General features: G+C 32.3%; 1 protein-coding gene across 1 annotated transcript; it reads left to right on the plus strand.

Moving 5' to 3' along the window:
- The first annotated feature begins 7,776 nt into the window (after positions 1-7,776).
- On the plus strand, positions 7,777-18,433 carry LOC114325563 (uncharacterized). Its single transcript, XM_028273649.2, has 5 exons — positions 7,777-8,037; positions 8,090-8,251; positions 11,324-11,471; positions 14,616-15,073; positions 18,076-18,433. The coding sequence occupies exons 1-5, from the start codon at positions 8,012-8,014 to the stop codon at positions 18,194-18,196; spliced, it is 915 nt and encodes a 304-aa protein (XP_028129450.1). The 5' UTR covers positions 7,777-8,011; the 3' UTR covers positions 18,197-18,433.
- The last annotated feature ends 1,426 nt before the right edge of the window (positions 18,434-19,859 follow it).

The following is a 19,859-nucleotide window of genomic DNA, read 5'->3' on the forward strand; positions in this document are numbered from 1 at the left end:
GCCAACGATCAAATGTGTAATTTGGAAGAGAACTGTCAGAAGAAATGGAGATAAGGAGAGGGGCCAGGCAAGGTTACATACTGTCGCCGTTATTGTTTAGTGCTTATTCTGAAGAAATCACACAAGAAGCTTTGGTAAACGAGACAGTCGGCATAAAAGTGAATGAAAATTTAATTATTAAAATTAGGCATGCCGACGATACAGTCATAATATCAGACAACTTGGAAGACTTAGAAAGAATAATGAACAAAATATTAAGATATATGTGGTGGAGAATACGGACTCTCTCTTAACATCAAAAAACCCAAATTTATGAAAAATAGCAAGAACAACAATACAAATGAAATATTAACGGTAGGCGGCCAGCAGTCTGAGAGAGTAAAAAATATACTTACTTGGGAACGATAATCACAGAAAATAACGATTAGACTGCAGCAATAAGAGAGAGAATTGAAAAAGCACGTGCCAACTTCGTGAAAATAAAAAAGATTTTATACAGCAAAGATCTGATACTGGCCCTCAGAATAAGGCTAATTAAATGTTATGTACACAGTGTGCTTTACTATGGAGCTGAATCATGGACATTAAATCGAAATGCAATAAATCGACAGTTCTCTTAGCAAGACAGAGACGAACTAGTTTTGGTGTTAGTGAAATAGTTTTGAGTATTTTTTTCTGTTAACAGTCATTTTTAATATCTTTATTATAACCTTTCGGGTCTTATTCTGCGGTATCTCATGAAACTGATTAGGGTGCGTTCAAGTATTACGTAACGCGATTTTTGAAGATTTTAACCCCTCCCCTACGTAACGCACTCTTATGGGAGTTTATCTATTGCGTAACGCAATTTTTGAAGATTTTTGACCCCCCCCTAACCTGCGTTACGTAATACTTGAACGGTCTCTTACGCAAAAAGATCTCATGGGAATATTTTTCCCAAGAAACGCGAGGTTTTCGCCTTGCTTAAACATTTTTGCTGAATTTAAAACAAAATCCTATTATTACATCTACAGATGCATATTATGAAATATGATACTACATCCATGGTCGTCGTCCCCATGTTTACAAAAAACATATTGTTTCCATAAACTATAAGCGCTAAAACAAATTTAGCAATTTCCCTATTCTACTTTGCAAAATTCATAATAGTGTCACAACACTTGATTATACTTTTGACGCACTGTCCGTCAACGTGTTAAAAGGTTTATGTGTATAAACAAAATTTGTGCAATGCAATACATTTTTACATGATTTGTCGACAGTGAATGGAAGAGGTCGTAAAATTTTATTACCATCTTTCAGTGTGAGATAAGATGAATGCCTGACAAACTGGAATATTTAGTTACGGAGAAACATAATATGTAATTAGTCGATGTTGTGAGGCCGCTCCCGTGTGAAAAAAAATTGATTTGGTTTCTTTGCGGATTCCTATTCAAAAATGTCCCCTTTAAATAAATCATAAGGGTGCCGTCGAAATTTTTGGACAGAAATTGTTTAAAAAATGTTTCTAATCAAATTCACAAGATTACCATTTTTTGTCCAGGAAATATTTTTTCTTGTTTTTGGGTCATTCTAAGCAAGAAAGATATCTTGTCATTTTTCTCAAAAGTTGATAGTTTTCGAGGTGAATTAAAATCTGAAAAATGCGAAAATACACATTTTCGAGGCGTAAAAACTCATATTTAAATTATTATATTTAAGGTTGGCAAGTTCTTAAACTGAAGTTTAAACATTCATTTTTGAAATTCTGTGTAGTAATCTGGTCTAACTTCAATTTAGACCGTTGTTTTTTAATTGCTAATTATGCGCGTCCATCCGATTTTAATGCCAATGCGGCAGGCTCTATTTCAACAATCTCCTATTTTGCCCTGTAATTTTTTAGGTTTTTTGGCTCCTTCTAAACAAAAAAGATATCTTCTCATTTTTCTGAGAAGTTAACAGTTTTCGAGTTACAAGGGATTTAAAATCTGAAAATTGCGAGAATACACATCGCTTGCTGAGAACATTAGTGACGTAACTTCAAAAACGTAGTTTGTAGCGCCGTAACTATTTCATGTATGGATATTGCACGGAGAATATAATATGTTTAAATGTAATACCGCCACATGTTGCGAGTTCTAGGGGTCTTTTACAGAAACGTTTGCACAATATTCCGAAGTATGGGAGAGTTGTAGAAGGAAGTAATAGGACAAACAATTTATGTTTTTATTTAACTATAAACAAATTAAGGAGAAGAACATGCAAAATATTTTTATGAATACCCTTATTATTGGAGATCGATTTATTCGAACAAGTTGGGCTAAGTCAAAAGATTATAACATCGTTCAGAAAGATAATACAGAGAGGAAATCATCAAAAACGCACAACTATAGACGAGAAACTTAAGGAAACCGTCGTAAGAAAACACATAAATAGCTTTGAGCGCGTAGAGTCTCACTATTTAAGAGCTCAAACTCGTAGAGAATTGATCTTGATGGATCATTAACCTTAGCTCAGATGTGTAGATACTACAAAGAGTAACGAGAAGAAAAGCAGTTGTCAAAAGCCATCTGTCAAAAGATGTACATATGAAACATTTTTTAACACAGAATGTAATATCTCTTTTTTTAAACCGACGAAAGATCAGTGCGCAACTTATGAGGTGTATAAACAATGCAATCAAGAAGAAAAATACAAAGGCCAAGAACAATACACAAAAATACAAAGGCCAAGAACAATACACACGTCACTTTCGTAGTAAAGAAAGAAGCCGAGAAGAAAAAGCAAAAGATATTACAAAGCCTACATAAAAAATAATAAACTCATAGTAGCTTGCTTCGATTTGCAAGCAGTATTAGAGTTGGTGCAAAACCTCGTGAACCTTGAAAATGCGTATGTATAACCGAAATAAAATGAAGCCTAAAAACATACGACTATTTTATTTGCTGTGAATTGCGCGACAGGGTCCCATCTGCACCCTGATGTTTTCAGTAAAGTCGAATTCACTCGTTTCGTTCGTATATTGACGTCACCAAATGAATGAATTAGGTTCACGAGATTTTGTAACAGCAATACCTACACATTGCGGAGATATTTCTACATTTTTTTGTAAGTCCTTGCCTCAATTTTACGATTTTCGAAGTGGCATCGCAAACGGTTCCTCCTTTTTTTTGGCACGAAGCCATTGCTATGCGAGGAGCAAATTAAATTGCAACAAGCCTCTCTAGCTATCGTGAATGAAATGACGCTGAAGACTTTTTTGACTTCAAGTACCTTCCAAAAATTTTTGGGCAAAAATTCACCAAAAATTCGGATAACGAGAAAGTAATATGGAATAATATACAAATTCTTAAAGTAGAAAATGTTATCCTACAAAAGTTTTTTACAAAACTAACTTTGACTATATAACCTATAAAACTATTGACCTTTCTACTCGTCGTTTTTCTGATAATAATAATATTTTAGAGCAATATAACTCAAAACCAGCCTACGAAAAGCCTCCTACTGTAGGAGAGAAAACAAAAGAGCATTTACTGGAATTATGCAAAAAAATCTTATTGCAAATGTACGGCAATCATTTTTTTTTCAATTTGTTGAGTTAATTTCTTGTAAGTGATTTATAATATACAATTATGATTATAAAATTTATCTAATAAACTACCATTTATAACTTTGTCTGGTTTTTCATTGTTAATCTGTATAATCGTAGCAGTTATGGTTGATGAGTTATTTAAAAAGATAATGCAATACGGTATTGCCAATACCGCCATATCTTACAAATATTTATAACGGTTAAATATTGCTTGTTTTTAAAAAAAGATATCCATTCGTGTGCTATTGAATTACTAATATTCTAATATTCAATTACTTCTCTTAAAATATCTATTTTATAGAAGAAGAAAACCGCAGTTGCATCGGTATTGAATGGGATGTGCGATATAAATCTGTGCTTTCAAGCTTCGAAAATGCGTATTATCGCATTTTTCAGATTTTAAATCGCCCCTAACGACATTTTTGAATAGGGATCCGCAAAGAAACCGAAACATAATTTTCTTTCAGACGGGAGCGGCCTCACAACATGGACTAAATGTTTCTTGCTATTAACATTGTTATTAGGCATTGATAAAATTAGTGTTTAAACAATTTGGCAACATAGCCAATTGAGCCGATGGGTGTAACGATAAAAAAGTGTTCAGGTTTCTACATATTACTGAGTCATCATGTAGAAATCTACAATTAAGTTGAAAATGTTACCACAATGGTATGCTACAGTAAGCCATCTCTAGGATCAGAAACAAATTAATTAAGGGTTCATATCAACCTTAATATACAATTTTGAATTAAGATTTAATCTTTTCGATTTAAACTACAGTAAAACTTGTGTTACCGGCCCCCTGCCAACACCGGCCACCTGTACTAACGGCCAGTTTAAAAATTCCCCACACTAATTACAGTAAAACCTGTCAGTAACGGCCGCTAAAAATGAAAAAGCTATTGGCCGATATAGAAAGGTGACCGGTATTGCCTGTTTTTGTAGTCTAGATATAATTGGTTTGGGGAATTTTTAAACTGGCCGTTACTACAGGTGGACGGTAACACAGGTTGTACTGTATATCTAGGCTACAAAAACTGGCAATAACGACCACTTTTCTATATCGGCCAATAGTTCTTTCATTTTAGTGGCCGTTAGTGACAGGTTTGACTGTATTTCATTAACGTAAAGTTAACGCAAGTTAATATTTTATTGAATTATTTTGCTATTTGATCCCGTAATTGGTATAATGTGTCCAATATAAGCGTTCATAAAACGTCCGTATTTCGTCCAGTATGGATGTCCAAAGGACGTTCAACGTCGGACGTCCATATTTATTCCGTCCGAAGGACGTCCAACGTCGGACGTCCATATTTATTCCTTCCGAAGGACGTCCAACATGGGACGTCCAAAGGACGTCCGTTTATAGTCCATGGACGTTAGGACCAAAAATGGACCTATTTTGGACGTCCAAAGGACGTCGTGTGCTATTAGGGTAGGAAAACATGACTGACACTGGGTGCGTTCGGATGACCACAGCGGCTGGACAGCTGAGCCAGCAGTAGCTGGCTCAGACGTCACCGCTGGAAGTCAGCCGCTGAGAGAGTTACTAAGCTTTCCCTATCACAGCTGGATACAACCACTCAGCCGATTTCTGCTGACAGTCAGCCGCTATGGTCGTCCAAACGCACCCACTTATACGCTCTGAGCTTCGCTGGTGTCGCTCCTAGCGGATTACTAATTCAACTTTCACCAGTAATTTTTAAATTTATTATTTAATTTTATCGCTTAATATTTACAACGCAAAAAAGTAATTAAATTGTAATCGATTTTTTAAAAATGTTGCTAACTGTTTTAACGTTCTCTTAATGAAATATTAATTTCTTACTTCAGATACATTCACAATTATCGTGTAGATGGCGCTTAGATGATTTATATCTAATTATAATTAGATATTACAAAATATTAAAAAAACAATTCAGTATTTAAACCGTAAGTATACTTAAGATAAAAATATATACCACAGCTTTGACCAACTAATATTTTTTCTAATTAATGTTTTTAATTTCAATTTTAAATTATTCACTTTGACATTTATGTCAAATTTCCAGTAAAGGTTTACAGACTTGTCACTACTGGCTCTCGCGATTTTTTAATTATCCCCTCTACCTACGAGCTCAGCGTATATTACAGATACAGTTGGAAAAATGAAAGAATACCCATGAACGATCACATCAATCACTTAATTTATGTTTGTTGTCTTTTTCTATAAATAATAAACGTTTGTTATAGAAAAAGATAGGAAACACAAAATAAGTGATCGTTCATGGGTATTCTTTATTTTTCCCACTGTAGTTATCTTTGTTTCACACTCTTAAAGACAAAGAGAAACAGTGTCACCTGTAGTTGCTGTGGTAAATACATACCGTCGAAAAAATGAAAGAATACCCATGAACGATCACATCAATCACATATTATTCAGATTATCAGATTATTAATAATCTATCTCTCTCATTTATTATTTATGAAAAAAATGGTATTCTTTCATTTTTCCGACTGTATATGTTTTTATTTGGCAACAGCGCTTGTTTCCAAACTTAACGGTAGTGAAAAACTAATAAATGAGGAAAAATTTGTTGAATTTGCTTGCCGTCAAGTTTGTATGAGTACCAGTGGGTTATATTTCATTAAATATAATATGAAGTGCATGCCTAATTGTTTAACTTTTAGTTTATCATACTTTAACAATGAATTGGGTGGCTCTCTGATCCAATATAAGTACTGTTATTATTTCCACTAAAAATGGTTACAGGAACAATTTTTTAAATTTTTTGATTTGATTGATATGACACATTTTTAAAATTCTGATCAGTCTGACGTAGAGGACATTTTGTTTGAATAATAGGTTTGTTCTAGCAAACAGTCGAACTAGTCAGCAAACAGTTGGTCAGTGAGAGAACATAATACAGTTACGAGTGCTATCCCCTCTACTCGCGCTGGTCCACTATTCGCTAATGGTTTCAGACCGTTTGAAACTCGTGCTAGAACAAACCGATTGTCTAAGAAACAAATCACAATAACTAAATAAAATAGATTTTCCCCCCTATCTCTATCCAAAGTATACATTTCCTGGCCTCATTGTAGGGAGCATAGTCATATTTTTTCTCCCTAGGGAAACAAAGTACTTTTAATCCCTAGGGAGTAAAAGTAAAAGTGATGTTGACGTCATACTATGTCATAGCATAGATGAAATAACTTATTGACACCCTATACTATTACTCTATTTTCTATTAGGTAAGTATCCATACATTTTAAATTTTATTTATAGATGTTGCAAAATGGTAAAAACAGTAAATTGTTATTTTGATTTAAAAATATTTCATTAATAATTTGATAGTTATACTGTACCTACTTGTTAGTTTTAGTTCTCTAATAAATTTTGTTAGTTCTATTGTTGATTGAATACACAAATTCCTGTATTCAATTATGATTCATGTATTCAATCAACAGTTATATAAATATTTTAAAAATGGAAAAATGACTTATTTGAGGGAGGTGGAAAAATGTATAACATGGGAGAAGTGCCTTTCCCTCCCTTGAATGATTACTGTAGTAAACTAGTAAGCTTTATTCTTGGGAGGAAAAGGTGCACTTCGCTCTCTTGTTATACAAATATCTATAGGTGTTAAATTGGTGAATAAACAAAAAACCAATATAAATAATTAAATACTTTCGCTTTCTTCTCTAAATATTGTTGGTACAGCATTGCATTTTAATTTTCTGCTGCCATCTTGTCTAACTTTTTTCCACATTTCAGAAGTAGTGTTCCTAAACCTTCAAATATTGAATACAATATTTTTTAATGATATAAATATTATAAAGAGAATGCATCAAATGCAAATACTCAATTAATTTTACTTGAAGAACTTACTTCACAAACAACAGCATATTTGTTTGGATCTTGTTTTAACCCTATATTTTTAATCCACACTTTCCGTCGTTCAGATTCTTTTGGGAAAGAATTCATTTTCACATTATTTTTCCCCAATCGACTTCGCAACCTTTTACCTTAGAAGAAGGCATTTTTCAACCTGAATAATAGTAATAGTAATTTAATATTTCTCGATCTATCTAGTTAAGTGAGGTTAAACCAGAGTAAACGAAAAATAAACAACTGATCATCTGTTTACCCCTTCCAAATTAATCCGGAAATCTGAGCAAAAGATGGCGGAGCCAATCAGCTTTTAGCGTATACGATGGCAACACTCTTCTGGTCGAGTGGTACGGAGACTGGTAGATGCAGAATTACGCAAATCGATAAAAAGTGGAAGTAGAAGAAGTAATGTCATCATAATATAACCCTAGTTATTACAAAATACAAATTTAAATTTTAACATTTTATTTTTAATTTTATGTAGCAAACACATATTATTATTACTAATGTATCAAATATTATTAAACTAACAAGGAAAAATACCTTTAAATTAAAGATATATCATAATGTGCGATCTTAATATGGAAGAAGAGTAAGTTGTAAATGTATAATTTATAAATGATTTATAACTGTACGATTTTTAGGGCCAAAGTTATAGTAAATGACCACAAGCACCCTTTAACTAAAATCAATTTTCTTGGTCCCAAGCAGTTCTTTAAAGATACCTCCACAGAAAGGCAGGAACTAGTAACCAAAAACTTGCAGGTTTTAGAACTTGCATTAAAACACAAGAAAGTAGACAAAAGGTAACTAAAAAAGGTATCACAAACTCATTGTAATTAACCATGTCATAGTATATTATGCAATGAGCATTTGATGAGAGTCGCTATGAAGCTATAATATGAGGGATACGGATACAACATAAGACACGTAGCAGTGAATGTAGTATAGAATATAATATGAACATCATAATGACAATTAAATGCTAGTAGTATACATGTTTTTTGTGCGATCATTCTCAACAAAAAAATATATTTAAGTCCCAGTCTTCTCACCTCCTGATAACTACTTATGCGGAGGTGAAAAGACTGGGCCTAAATGCATTTATTTGGTAACACACAAATTAATATTTATTTCAGGTGATGTTAAATTTTTAATATCCCTATCATCTTCAGACATTTTCTTACAGAGATTTAATCTTGAAATCCGTTGGTTTATTTAAATATTGTGAACTGCCAAAGCATACTCGTTTGACTTGTCTTTATCATTGCATATGTGCCAACTTCTATACAAAATGTCATATCTTTTTCTTTGAGTGCCGTTTCCCAATCGGAGGTTGGATATCATCATCACTATCTTTACTTTATCTACCGCTGCTCTGAAAAGTTCTATAGAACTGCATTTAAACCAGTTGCTTAAATTCTTCAACCATGACACTCTTCTTCCTATAATCCTTAATCCTCTTATGACAAAATCTTATATGATAACCTTGATATGACAAAATGTCATATCAAGGTTCTATTGATTAAGGCCCGGTTGTTTAAACTCTTATCAAGAAGTTGATTTTAATTAACTCCCCTTAACAACCATCAAATAGCAACACCCCTCATTCGTACGTCAATCAGTTGATTGTAATCAATTATGTTAATTATCATTATGATAATTAACATAATTGATTGATTAATTAATTATTCATTATTAATTAACATAACAATTATTAACATAATTGATTAATAAATCTCATAATAACTGTAATCAATTATATTTTCAGCAACCCAAACAAAGTTGACATTGACAGTTGGTGACAGTAATTATATTCGCAAAATTAAATTCCAACAGAGGGCGCTCAAAATTTCAAAGATGGACGACAAATCTAGGAAAACAATTCATTTTGTCATTTGAATTCACAGTTCTAAAACGTTAAATTAAAATCATTTACAGGAGTGTTTTGCCAAAGTAACCACTAAGTTTTGCAACTAAGACATCTTATAAGTTAAAGACGACTCAAAATTATGTTTAATCTCTATGCATTCATTAAAATTTGATGGTAACTACTGATTTTTGATTTTACCTTTTTTTCATAAAAAAATCTGGCCCCCCATAATCACACAGCGTTCTAAAAATTATTAATCTATCTTAGGATTTTTAATTTCGTTTTTAATTTAATTAATAGGTGCACTACAGTTTATTTTACACCAACAGTTAACAATTTTCAATTAAATAAAAACTGGAAACTTGGAAACTAAGTAGGTGGATTTATTTTATAATAATTGTGTTCTGGAAATTACGAGGTGGTCGGGATATTTTCCATAACAATGTACATTCTATGTACAGAATATAATATACTACATTTTATTTATTTATTTAATTTTGCAGTCGCTTAAACATTAAAAAATACTACGTTTAATCCAAACGTTAAATTAACAAAATGTGTGATTTGGCATTGGTTAATTTAGGTCATTACGTAGAGTATAATAGGGATGAATACTGAGGAACACTGCAATAGTTTTTTTAAGTCGAAATTATTGTTAATTACAACATAAACTGATCGCAAATATGTACACAAATTAATGGCAAAGTCAATGTTTTCCTTGAGTTGATGCTTTTCAAATTAGCCACCAGGCGTCGCCCACTTTGCGGTTCCTCGCCAATATTTGATAATGATCAGTTGATTCTATTTTTGATTAGCGTTCGAACAACCGGCCCTATGTCATAATGAGGCCAATTACGATACAACTATTGTAATATTAAGGGGAAGATGCAAAATTTCGACATTTTTTTCGACATTCATTTTTTTGGAATCCTGACAAAACTAATATAAATATTTTTGAAAAATTTAAACGCAGAATGCAAGATTACATTATTACCGAGGCTGAAAGACCCTGACAGCTTCTATAATGTTTATTTTAATAAGGTAAGTTACAGGGGTGAAAAAAAAGAGAAAATTTAGTATGATTTTTAATTTCAAATATATCATTTAGAAGAAACTTTCTGTTTATTCTAAGGGACTTTCAGCCCTCAGTAATAATATAATCTTTCATTCTGCGTTTAAATTTTTCAAAAATATTTATTAGTTTTTCCGTGATTCGAAAAAAATGAACAACATGTCAGTAGTGATATTTTCCAAATCGAACATTCACTATCTTTGTCATACAATGCACTCAGTAGAACAGAATGTGGTGACAATACAGTGACAAACGAGGCTACTAAATATTTGATACTGTTTCAGGAATATTTTGAGTTGTTTATTAAATAATATTGATAGTGTATTTGAGAAGTAATTGATTTAAGACGTAAAATTAATAAAAAGGTATTTATTGTTTATTATTTGTAGAAGATCCAAGCACAGAATACACCAGGATATATTCTGTGATCCAAGTATTTTGTTGTTAAAGATATTCAAAATTTATCTAAGCCTTCCATAGTACCAATATATTATTAAAATAACTTTATCACTTTTTCTCCTTTAATAATTTTTATTGGTATGTATATAAATTATTGTAATACTGAATACATAGTTAGTGAAAAATAATCATATTGATTAACTGAATTAATAATTTAAGCGATTATACATGTAATGGTTATCCAAGAATGCAAAAGCCATCTCTAGGTTAATGATGACAATGTCATTGTAACTAATGGTTACATCTCCATACCAGTGAGAATTTTACTACACATAATTTGCCATGTACAGAAAGAAGAAGTAGTAATAGCCATAAAATATTTGTGCCTACCCTCTTAACACATTCACGAACACATCTATATATGCACACAGCCATGTCTTTTTGTAAATATATATGTAAGCATATGCAGTTGTGTCTGTGAATGTGTTAATTATAAGAGTAGAATTTTTTTTATTCTATTGTGTACTGTTTTAGATGTGCTAGATCCAAAGCTGAGTGGATTGCATCTCTTAAACTAGCCAAAGTAGAAAAAGTTGTGAAAGGACTTTTAGAGACCTTCGGTTACCAAGACAAGAGTGGAATTTATGTGTATCCTGAAGAAATGTTATACTTAGTGGAAATGGTACGACATGAAAACAATTTTTAGTGTAGCTAGTTTTTGTGAATTGTTATCTTAAAGGCCCTTTTTAAATCAACTACTAAAATGTTTTTCCGGTACTACAATAGTATGCGGTCTACCGTTGCGTTTATAAACGCATATATTTAAAGAATTATTATTTTAGTTTTACAAAAATAATCCTTTGATATATATTTATTTACTATTTTAGTTGGGAATAAACTAATTTTGTGGTTTATTCCCAATTAAAATAATAAATTGATATGACAAAGTACATATTCTTGATAAAAATAATAATTCTTCTGATTTATGTGTTTTATTCACTTTGTAAAGATTTTCATTACGGTCTGCAAACCTTTCTGAGAAAAGGTTAAAAAGATTTATGGTATTGTTTAGCCACACAGTTGAACGAAAAATCTTTACAATGTAAATAAACCGTGTAAATAAGAAGAATTATTGGTTAAATTTTACAAATGAATACTTTGTCATATATCATTTTACTGTTTTAGTTGGTAGTACGTTCTTTGACCTCTAAATTTTAAAGAACCGCTTGGATTGACATAACATTTGGCATACACATAGCTAACAAGTCAAAGAAAAAAAGTGATATTGTGCTTTTGCCCTAAGGGTAAGTTTCACCCCCTTTTAGGGGTGAAAAATATATGTTCGAAATAAGCGCGGAAATGGATAAAATGACTAATTCTAAGCAACTTTTGTTCTATAACGTTTTTTCACCAAGTTAATACTTTTCGAGTTATTTGCGAGTGAATATGTTAATTTTCTACAAAATAACCACGGTTTTCAGACGGTTTTTCGCAAATAACTCAAAAAGTAAGTATTTGGTCGAAAAAAAATTCTTATCAAAAATATAGCACGTAAAGAAGTGAAAAATATGGTGTATATATTAGGTCACTATACCTAGTAGAAGCAGAGTTATAGCTAATGAAAAATAGGTTCATATTCGTCAAATTCCAAATCGAATATTTTAACGTGCCATAACCAAAATACGAAGCACTTTTTTGGGGAAAATTCATTTTAACTTTTTTAAAGTGTTTAAAAAATGCTTATTTTTGTTTTTTAATAAAATTTTTTAGCATCAAAAGTTACGCTCAAAATAAAGTTGTTCCTTTTTTTTGGTAAGAAATCGGGAAAATCACCCCCTAATTGAGGCGCTCAGAGCAACAGTGGCCTAACCCACATCCCATAATTTTACCAAAACTCTTTTATTATATTAAAGAAATGCATTACTTAAGTGTTTTCAGATGTAGTGTGGCTCAAGCAACTATTGTTTGAGCTACTCATCATCTGCATCTGAAAATACTTAAATAAGGAATAACTTAAACGTAATAAAAGCGTTTTGGTCAAATTGTAGGATGTGGGTTAGGCCACTGTTGCTCTGAGCGCCTCAATTAGCATTTCAAATGAACCTAATTGTTACCACTTCACAAGTTTTTTACTCACATATGTATTGATCATATGATCTGTAAGTTTCATCGGTTCAAAGTCCTTATTTTTGAAGGAGCTGTAGTTAAAAGGGCTTGAACGAGTCACTTATCACGAGTGTATGCAAATTTAGATACACCGAATCTTAACCAATTTTGGTACCTGGTGTATCAGTGACCCCAAATACCCCGAAACAAGAAAATCTGGCCCTTAATATACTGATTTTAACATGTTTATACATTTTCGATGCGTTTTATACACTTTAAAATGTAATAATGCATTTCCACCTATTTTTTTATTGTAGACTTTTTCCAGACCTCATCCTAATCCTAAATACAATGCAAAAAGTTGCAAGTCTCTATGTACCTAACATATTTAAAAATAGATTTATTCCTGCGTTTTTGGTGTTAAATGCCCTGGTGTAATAAAAACAATGCCATGCCTACATGTAAAATTAAAGTTGATGATCATAGTCTAGAAATATTATCATTTCTACATATTTTCCGGTCAATCTAAGCTATTTTTTTTCTAGGCCTGATAATAATAGTGTATATTTATTATTAAAATGGAATGTGTTGCATTTTTATTTTCAAAGGAACTAACATCTGTGAAATTCTGTGAATTATCTACCTCGACAAATCGTATAGACATCTGTTTCTGGGTGCATGCTTTGTTAAATGATATAACTGCGTCTGTTTCAGCTACTTCTCAGCGCCCTGTAATCCTGTAAAACTCTTCATAGCCTTCGCCCTTCATAGATAAAATTTTAGTTAACTGTAGTACTGATACTGAACACTCCTGGAATACCGGTCCGACATCAACCGATATCAACCGAGTAGATACAATACTCAAAATCAAAATAGGTACTTGCTTTGATACGATTGGTACGAAGTAATCAGAGTAACCAAAGTAATCAAAGTAACGATTTACCTCTCTGTATAGTAATCGTTACTTTCGGTATTCTTAAGTAACGAGTACTTTGTAACGAATAGTTACTTTTTCAACACCACTACATCTAGTATCCCATTTTCTGTTATGTAGGAGCCAAGATATTTAAATTCTCATATTCATCCTAGTTTTTTTCCAAGCAATTCTAGCGATTTTACCAATCATTCCTTCATTCCTGTTCCTCCCAACCACAGAAAACGTAAGGGAGTGCGCAAGGCGCAACTACCAGAGGTGGAGTTCCTCTAGTGCATATTTTTCTTCTTCTTTCTGTGCCATCTCCGTAACGAATGTTGGCAATCATCATTGCTATTCTAACTTTTGACACTACAGCCCGAAAAGACCCTCTTTATAAGCAATTCTGCTTGTTCATTGGTGGATTGATACCTCTATGGAAGGTTGCCATTCCATCTTTTGCGAGGTCATACATTATTGGTCGTACAGTAGCTTTATAAATTCTTGACTTCATCTCAGTGATGTTGGTTTCGCCATATAGTGGTTTTAAGGCATTCTGCCAGTCTATTATTACTTTGTGTACTTTTCTCACTTCTTTGTCCAGGTCAGCGCATCTGGACAGTGTAACTCTAATGTATTTTATTTCCATTACTTGTTCAATGCTGATGCTATCAATTTCTATTTTACGTCTGATTGATTATTTACTGATTCATATTGTTTTAGTTTAGTCTAGTTCATATTCTAGTCTAAAATTCTCCATATTATTTAAAAATCTTTGTAAATTAAAATTAATGATTTGATTTTTAGAATAAAATGGAAGTTTTTGTGAACAATGTCCCACTGACTGTCCAAGAATGTTTCCATATAGTTCTAAATGTACCAAATATGACCCTAACCAAATACCAGGCTTATAAAAAACTTGTCCTACAAGGAAATAGGGTGATAAGATATAACGAAGTTGTAAGGAAAAGAAATAATGGAAAAATACCAAAAGAAAATTCAAATACTTGTGGAGATACCAGGAAAAGGAAATTAGAAGATGAAACTGATCAGGTACAAGAGAAAAGGGCTAGGGCAGAAGAGTCGGATGATTCCGAAAATGATGAAAGAGCAGATGAATATATTAGAAGAATATTTGAGAAACTGAGAAGCAGTTGCCCAAAGGAATATAGTTCCAAAGAAACTTTAGAGACCTGTCCAGATTATTGCGTATTTACAAAAAATAACAACAGTAGAGTTGAATGGGATTTCAACTTGTATATATGGTAGGTTTTATATTTTTTGTTCTTTGTGTAGAATTTAGTCAATATAAACTAACCTAACAATTTCAACACTGAAAACTTTTTTTAATACGTCCTCAAAATTTATTATAAGTTAATGTCACTACTATTGATGTAACGAATATTCGTATTCGCGTTCGCATTCGCGAATATTCGCATATTTTTGAATATTCGGATTCGTATTCGCAAAATTTGTGCGAATGTTTTGCGAATATGAATAGCAGAAAAAAAATAATTTGAAGATAATATTAGGTTAACAAAATCAAAATATATTCACTTCTCATCTTTTTTTGAAGTTATACTTCTTTACCGGCGATAGAGGGTGATTTTTTTATATGTTAAAACCTATCAGCCCGGCGCATGCGCATTATAACTTTGTTCTGATTGGATGTTCAAATGACATGTCAAAAATTATCCGATATGGCAGCTGTGGTTTGGAGGTAAAGGTAAAGGTAAACAAATGTATAATATATTAGTTTTATTGTTGTGAGGACAGAAACAAAAAAGTTTATAATATTGTAGTGACTTTTAAATAGTTTTTAAAAGCAACAGGTACGTAATAATTGTTAATGTATCATGGGTATAAACCTACCTATTTGATCTGCCAAAATACATAGTATGTAATACTTTTATTTATATAATTTGATTACCATCAAAATTTCTATCAATATTCACCTAATATATTGTTTATTTACTCTATGTTTTGTTGTATTTTTTCAATTCTAAATCATTTCAATTCAAAATTAAAATAATTTGATCAATTTTCAAAATATCACAAGTTTAATCGGTTTAGTTAGTCGATCTTCGTAAATAATGACACATACTGTCCGTGGCTAAGCGGAGAAGCCGAATGAATTCCAATACCAACCGCTCTTATCAGCGGTGGTTCGAGTCCCAATAGAAACTTTCTTTTTTGTTTTTTTTTAATACATTTTATGATTGTAAGTATATTTATTATATAATTGTATTTTCAGAAAATACGTATTTAGTTAAAAAAATTTTCGACAATTAATGTTCAGACATCATTTGTGGCTTGTTTAATGTGTTTGTGTGTGTTTTATTATTTTATTATTTTAATTTTTGGCACTGTTCTAATAAAAATGTTTGAGAAGTAGTAAGTATAAATTAGTTTAATATTTAAACAAAATATAAATAAAAAGTATATTAATTTCGTTTAAATCATATAATAGAAGTATAACTTCTTGCGTGCGTACAAAGTACACACACATTTTTTTTTATTAAGGAAAGGTAACTTAACTTCGTATAATCACATTATCAGCCTTTACTTTATTTTATTATTTGGTCTTTTTTATTAATCCTTAAGATTCCTTAAGAATCAGATTTATTTACACTAGATGTCAATTAACTTCTCATTATAAATTTAGAAAACATTACAAAAATAGAAAGAAATTTAAAAAACTGAATATTCGCATCCGCATTTGCGACTGTCGGTAGCAGATATTCGCATTCGTATTCGCGAATGTTCAAAAAATGACATTCGTTACATCACTAGTCACTACAGCGGTTTCGATAGATTGCCTTTTGCAAGTGATGTATTTTACTGTTTGTCTGTACTTTCAAGTCCCTAACTGAATAGGTTGATGAGTGGGGAGCTATTTGTCTCGAGTTGGATATTCAGAATTTTACTTTCTTTTTTAATTTATTAATTTCCATAAGGACCAGACTACTCCAAATATGGACCAGACATACTGCACGAAATAATGACGGAACTCTTCAACAAATGCATGTTGCAGGGAGAAAAAATACCAGAAGACTGGAATTGTGCATACATTTGCTCGATTTACAAAAAAGGAGACAAGACGTTGTGCAAAAACTACAGAGGTATAAGTATAACCAGTGGAATGGGGAGGTTGTATGGCCGAGTATTAAAGAAAAGGGTGGAATTAGAAATTCAGGACATGGAAGAACAAACTGGTTTTCGCGCCGGTAGATCGTGCGCAGATAACATATTCGTGATGCAACAAATAATAGAGAAAAAAAGAGCAAGGAATCTGTCTACTCACCTAACATTTATTGATCTGGAAAAAGCCTACGACACGGTACCTTTAAAGAAACTCTTTGAAATTTTGACCACGATAGGCATAAGCGAAGCATATGTGCGAGCAATTCAAAATATGTATCAAAATCCGAAAAGCTGTATTAAACAGGGAAAATCTATGTCGAAACCATTCCCTGGTACAAAAGGTTTAAGGCAAGGGTGCTGCTTATCGCCAACACCATTTAAAATATACATCCAGAAAGCTCTGGAGCAATGGAGGAAAACAGTTGATGGAATGGGAATAATGATTGGAGAAAACTGCTTAACAACTTTGTGTTTTGCTGATGACCAAGTAACTCTTGCCAACGATGAACATGATATGGATTATCTGCTAAGAAAATTACAGATGGAATATGAAAAATAGGGCCTATGTATGAACATGGAGAAAACGGAATATTTGAGAATAGGAGAGGAAACCGAAGATCCGGACTTAGAGTTAAGAAATATAAGGAAATGTAAGGAATATAGATATTTAGGAAGCATAATATCAGAAGAAGGAACTACAAAAAGAGACATACAGCATAGGATACAGCAAGGACGGAAAGGAACTCGTATTTTAAATGGTCTACTATGGTCTAACAAGGTGAAGCTGAACCCAAAGTTAACAATTTACAGAACAATTGTAGAACCTATTGTCTATGGAAATTAACAAATTAAAAAATACAGATATAATTCTGAATGAACAAGTTGAGACAAAGATCTCCCCAAGTCTCAACCTATTCAGTTAGAGACTTTAAAGTGCAGGCACATAGTAAAATACATCACTTGAGAAAGGCACTCTGCCCAAACAGCTGTGGTGACATTAATTTGTAATAAATTTTGTGGAGGTATTGAAAATAAAAGTTTTCAGTGTTTTATTAGTAGATAAAACGAATTGCCATCAAGAAACGATCGAATCTACCAATTATAAACCAACCTTGCTTTTTAGTGAATCAGATGTTATTAACCATACAAACACAAATTCAACCAAACCAGAATTATATGCCATTTGCAGCGGTGACAATATAGCATTTTATAGAATGGGCCAAGTTTGTTTACCACATATTTAAACAAAATAAATGTTTGTTTTAAATTTATGGATATAAAAGACTAAGACGACACGAAACGCAGCCTATCCAGGATAATAACTCCTAGTGCCACTTTGGTGCCACCGAGGAATGAAATCTGAACTGCCAACTGACATTTTCCCTGGATTTGAATATTGTTTAGTTAATAAAAGATTATAATTAATTAGATATATGGAAAAGTCTAGTAAGTCAGGAAATAAAATTCGAAATTATTTTCTATCCTCTTGAGTCTTGAGCTCTTTAAGTTGGAAAAATAAAGCATAACAGAGTGGCGAAATACTCGACAAGGGAAATCTAAATTGCATTTCACGTCCTGTCATTCACCGTGATAATAATTTTAGCGAACTATTTCCTTTAATATCCACCAAAGGTGAATGAATAAAGTATAAACTAAAAGAAAAGAAAAGATGGTTTAGATTTGATTACAGTGCAGAGCCTCTACTATGTGCTTATACGTATTTCGTAATAACCGTTTCCTCATCGGAGCACCTGGGTAGAGGCACTGAACTGAAATCAAATCCTTTCCGGGTAATTATCAAAATAATTACCAAAGATGCTACTAGCACCATCTATGAATCAAAAGTCTAATAAGTCAGGAAATAAAATTCGAAATTATTGAAGCTCTGAGCTTTTCAAGTCTTTAAGTCGAGTATTTAGCCACTCTGTTATGCTTTATTTTTCCAACTTAAAAAGCTCAGAGCTTCAATAATTTCGAATTTTATTTCCTTACTTATTAGACTTTTGATTCATAGATGGTGCTAGTAGCATCTTTGGTAATTATTTTGATAATTACCCGGAAAGGATTTGATTTCAGTTCAGTGCCTCTACCCAGGTGCTCCGATGAGGAAACGGTTATTACGAAATACGTATAAGCACATAGATAGTAGATGCTCTCTACTGTAATCAAATCTGAACCTTCTTTTCTTTTTTAGTTTATACTTTATTCACCTTTGGTGGATATTAGAGGAAATAGTTCGCTAAAATTATTATCACGGTGAATGACAGGACGTGAAATGCAATTTAGATTTCCCTTGTCGAGTATTTCGCCACTCTGTTATGCTTTATTTTTCCAACTTAAAAAGCTCAGAGGATAAATAATTTCGAATTTTGTTTCCTGGCTTATTAGACTTTTGATTCATAGATGGGGCTAGTAGCATCTTTGGTAATTATTTCGATAATTACCCGGAAAGGATGAAAAGGTTTGATTTCAGTTCAGTGCCTCTACCCAGGTGCTCCGATGAGGAAACGGTTATTACGAAATACGTATAAGCACATAGTAGAGGCTCTGTACTGTAATCGAATCTGAACCATCTTTTCTTTACTTTTAGATAAGATAAGGAATTTATGAAAATGAAAGGCAGATATCGAGCACCTAGTTTATTAAATCGTGCCCAAGTATAATTTCGCTACTATAGCATCATCATGGGCATTTCGTCAAATCAGGAAAGTATCCTAATAGAATGTCGTAACATTTGTTTAGTAAGAGAGATGGCTTGGCAAATTAACATAAAACACACACTGGACAAAGGACAAAACAGATTAAATATTAATAAATGCCTGTACTGGTACTACATCATTTGCACGTCGAAGATGGAGGAACAATCATTGCATTTATTAATATTTAATCTGTTTTGTCCTTTGTCCA

Source organism: Diabrotica virgifera, chromosome 3 (assembly GCF_917563875.1).
Source record: "Diabrotica virgifera virgifera chromosome 3, PGI_DIABVI_V3a".
Taxonomy (NCBI): domain Eukaryota; kingdom Metazoa; phylum Arthropoda; class Insecta; order Coleoptera; family Chrysomelidae; genus Diabrotica; species Diabrotica virgifera.